Consider the following 4,867-nt stretch of genomic DNA (forward strand, 5'->3'; position numbering starts at 1 on the left):
TCTGTCCGTCCTGGAAGAGGGATCCCTCCTCAGTTGCTCTTCCTGAGGTTTCTACCGTTTTTTTTCCCCATTAAAGGGGTTTTTTTGGGGAGTTTTTCCTTATCCGCTGCGAGGGTCATAAGGACAGAGGGATGTCGTATGCTGTAAAGCCCTGTGAGGCAAATTGTGATTTGTGATATTGGGCTTTATAAATAAAATTGATTGATTGATTGATTGATAAGACCATAGTACAAGGACACAAGAGATAGTACAAGATGTATGACACTATAAGAAAAAAATGTATTTTCTGCTGTATCTGAATGTAGTAGGGCTGTAACGCTTTGAGTATTTGTGCCGAACCCTCACATCCCAGTGCACACACCACTGCTAAATCAAAGTTCACGAGAGTGTGCTCCGCCCAGAAACTGTTAGCTGGTTGGGCCGATTCTGATAGTTCATTTTAAAGCTGATATCAGCTGATACCGATGTGCCAATATAATCTTGCATCCTTAATCGAAACATTGGAGCTCATTGGTGTCAGCTACAACAGCAACAGAGAGAGAGGATGAGGACGAGGATGGTGTGTTGGTGCTACTACACTGTTTTAGGGTATGTGAATGTAAACCAGTGTTGCCAAGGGGCAAAGTGCTACCTTAGCCCCCAGCAGCAGGATTCTGACTGGCTTTGACACTTGCACCACTGTCTGTTCACAATAAATGAAAAGAAACAAATCCTTATGCATTTGGTTTTATTTTTCACCTTTACCGAACTCATAGACTCCTGTGTACCATTACACCCTGAGAATTTAGATGACTCAGGAAAAGAAACAACAGGAATCCAACAACAATCACAGGCATCGTGCAGCAGCAATGCAAGGAGTGGCCACTGTTGGCCACCATAAGGACTGAAATCTGGAAGGGCAGAGAGCTAGTGGGAGACAGGACCTGCTTGTTTGCTACCATGCTGCTCATGTCACCTCAAAGTTTTAATACTGCTGAATATTTAACCTTTTTAATACTCTTGAACAGAATGTTACCTGTACTGGATAGTATATATATATGCAAGACAGCAAAAGAGAGAAAGAGGAGCATGTGATGAAAACATCAGCACTCAGATTTAAACCACACACACTTCAGTGACATGGTATATAAGACATGAGACGTGCTATTTTCTTAATATTGTTTTAATATTTCTTTCATTTTATATCTAAGGAGCTGTTTATGTCTCATAGTGAGAAACAAATCTAACAGAAACACTGTTAGCCCATTAAACAGTCAGTGGTTACTGAACAAAAGAACACTAGTGGCTGTTAATAAATAACCTACACCAGGATGCTTGTTTTCTAGCATTAGTGTCTACAAAGCTGCTCCTAGCTCATTTGCACAAACTACAATTTGGAGCCTGAGGATTTTGGAACATTCTGAAAGCGAAGGTTAGCTGTTACATCAAGCATAGCGAAGGGATATTTTTGTTGCCAAATGTTTAAGTCACAACAGAATGGAGCAAGTAAACAATATGCAATATGTGGCGTGGCCTTTCCAGAGTATATGGTTTTTCAGAACTCAACAATTCCCTGATCAGAAAATTAAACTGAGACCTGGCTATTGTTCTCGCAGTATTGTGCCATGGTGGAAGACAACAAACACAGCTTCTGTGACACTTTACCCCACCTTAAATACTACTCGGTCCCAGTGCTCTCAATAGCTCACTTTACACAGAGATGGCCCTATTGGGCTGCTACAAAGTTCTTTCTATATGCCTCCTTTGCATTTTTACACAAAACCAAACAACTGCCACATCATGTTGCCCCAGGTGCCTGTGGGACACCTTTAGACACAACTTTAACTGCGCCAGATCAACAAGTTCATTAAGAAGTTCAACAAAATGAAGCAACTCATCTCATCCAAACCTCCAAACATATTGACTAGGGCTGGGTATCGATTCAGATTTTCCAGATCGATTCGATTCGATTTTCAAGGACTCCGTTCGATCCGATTCACGATTCGATTCGATTCAATTCAATTCAGTTCAAAATCGATTCATTCATTCATTCATTCATCTTCTAACCGCTTCATCCTCTTGAGGGTTGCGGGGGGGCTGGAGCCTATCCCAGCTGACATCGGGCGAGAGGCAGGGTACACCCTGGACAGGTCGCCAGACTATCGCACGGCTGACACATAGAGACAGACAACCACTCACGCTCACATTCACACCTACGGACAATTTAGAGTTATCAATTAACCTAGTCCCCAACCTGCATGTCTTTGGACAGTGGGAGGAAGCCGGAGTGCCCGGAGAGAACCCACGCTGACACGGGGAGAACATGCAAACTCCGCACAGAAGGGCTCCCGCACCCGGGATCGAACGGGCAACCCTCTTGCTGTGAGGCGACAGTGCTAACCACCACACCACCGTGCCGCCCCAAAATCGATTCAGTCAAGTATATTTCAATTATGATACAAAATTTGCTGGGATATTAAGATATTTTCTGAGAACTAACAAAGTATATTTAACAAGGAACCCTCTGACCTGGTGCATTACTATTAAAAATACTGTTTACATTAAGAATTGACCCCAAAGCAGTACATTAGTCATCATGTACTTTTATTTAACATTACCTGACCAACACATACAAAATAAATATTTTAAATTAAATCTAATCACAAGGCAGACAATTTAAATGAAGTGGCTACAAAAAATGTAAACAAAGGACACAAGTTTGCTGCCTGTAACCGTCTTATAAAGCTTTTGTGCAATACACTACAGTGGTTGTGATGCACACATTGACTGTATCAGAAATGAAACAATATACGTAGGTGAACCCCACAGCAAAGTGAGCCCTCTTCCTCAGAGAGAGGATCTTTGCCTCCCAGTTTGTTCCTGGCGGTAGAGCAGAGTGAACCGTCTTTCTTCTCAGAGGATCTTTGTCCCATGAGAGCAGGCACCCTGCTCTCCGTGTCTGTGTAAACAAGTTTCGTTGGCGATTTGACAGTCACTAGAAGCACATTATGACCCTTTGTAAAAGTTTCTGTGTGGTAACTGTGTTGTACATGAGCGGCTAAGGAAGGACTGAGAGGCTGTCCGGTATGTGTGTGTGTGTCTGAGTGTCATGAGGAGCGTCAGTACGTTAGCTTGTTAGCCGTGACGTTAGCCTTGCTGTTTGTCATGTTAACGTTATCGTCGGCAGCCCGGAATAGCTTGTAAAGCTTTAGCATAGTTAGTTAACACATTTGTTATCGGCCAATGTGTTTACTGCTACAGAAAAATAATAAATCTTTGGTTTATTTGCACAACGTCGCCTCTCTGCCGTCTTTTATCACGCTTGCTAACGCTAAGTTAACTTTACCAGCAGATCTGTATGAGTCACAAACTGAGGCTACAGTTAGCAGTGTGCTGATGCTTAGTGGAATTTCCTAATCTTTTCTGTGAAACTAATGTGCATTTAAAAAACATGCGTACATTATTAGCGTTATATTTTTAGGGGAAAATGCGAGTGAAAATACTCGCACCGTAGACTCTCGCCATGACCTCAGGTGCTAAATGCTGATCTCGCGAGACTACCTGGGTTGATAGTACTGCAGACTGCTGCAGTCTGCTATCGGCTGTACGACACGTCCACGGAGGAAAATAGTTATAGTAAAAGATCGATTTTTTAATTAATGAATCGATTTTGTGCCATTTAAAGGAAAATCGATTAAAATCGATTAAATCGATTTTTTCAACCCAGCTCTAATATTGACTGACCTGATGAGTGATTGCCCATGTGAGTCCACTTTTATTGTCTTGTTTGCCCCTGGAAACAAGGAGGCTGATTATTTTCTTTGAATCTAGTTTGTCTATTATGTGTCACACTGGCACGCTGCCAGGTTTGTGTGCCACGTCATCATTTCTTCATTTCATTCGTTTGTGACGTAGGACACTCGCTTTGTGTTATTGTTACTATTCATGTTGCTAAGTGTAGAAAACATTAGCAGTCATTAGAAATTGATCTCATTTGTTCTTTGTTCAATGAATTAATATCAAAGACTGTTACACATGGCAATTGTCGCCTCTTAATGCATTTTAGCATCTTGTTTCCAGCCTTTCAATACTGTATTGAGACCATTGTTTAATGTGAATCTCATTCATCTGTGCTATTAAGGCTACATTTATGGTGAACGCCTTTTGCTTTCATCCTCTTTTTTCTATTGTTTTCCAGAAACCATTTGTCAGTCAATCCTCAATCATCATTACCTGTTACACCTGTTACCTGTGGACAATGACATCATTCATTTGCCTGTGTTGTAACCCCCTGCCTACATTCATTTTCAATACAAATTCTAAACTGTAAAATCTGGACTCTACCTGTGTTTGTATAAAAGTGAAGCCAGTGAGTGGGATTCATGTTACCCAGTTAGTGCAGACAGTTTTCAGTAACCACTACTATTTTGAAGTGGTTAAGCTCCACAGCAGGTTAGCAGTGAAGATACTCACCCTCCTGATCTCCTCTTGCCCCCACGGCCTGGTACAGCTCCTCCCATCCTCACCTGACCAGCTCCCACTGCCCCTGGCATAGCTACTGTCCCCGGTAACTCACTGCCCATCTCTGGAAGATACAACAACAGCAAAACATTACAGGCTTAGTGCAAGTCCCATCCATCACATAGGACTACAATTATATTATTATTTCCCACTTTTGCAGTTATTCAGGGTTCCTACGCAAGTATGGAAAAGTATGGAAATAAATTTGATCAATTTCCAGGTATTAAAAAGTATGGAAAATGAAAAATAAAGTATGGAAAAATATTTATGTTTCCAGACTATTACCACTGTTCTAAAATACTGTTTTCTAAAATAGAAAATTAGGTATTTCCAAAAATAATTTAACTGACAGATGCCCTTAACGATT

At 41.3% G+C, this 4,867-nt stretch overlaps 1 protein-coding gene across 2 annotated transcripts in view; it reads right to left on the bottom strand.

Annotated features, from left to right (window-relative positions):
* Positions 1-4,867, bottom strand: part of arnt2 (aryl-hydrocarbon receptor nuclear translocator 2) — a 150,489-nt gene that overhangs the window by 124,883 nt on the left and 20,739 nt on the right. For both annotated transcript variants that reach the window (XM_050041162.1, XM_050041172.1), the window contains exon 2: positions 4,453-4,564. In XM_050041162.1, coding sequence (XP_049897119.1) covers positions 4,453-4,564 — 112 coding nt within the window. The remainder of the gene's footprint in view (positions 1-4,452; positions 4,565-4,867) is intronic.

Source organism: Epinephelus moara, chromosome 1 (genome assembly GCF_006386435.1).
Source record: "Epinephelus moara isolate mb chromosome 1, YSFRI_EMoa_1.0, whole genome shotgun sequence".
NCBI lineage: Eukaryota > Metazoa > Chordata > Actinopteri > Perciformes > Serranidae > Epinephelus > Epinephelus moara.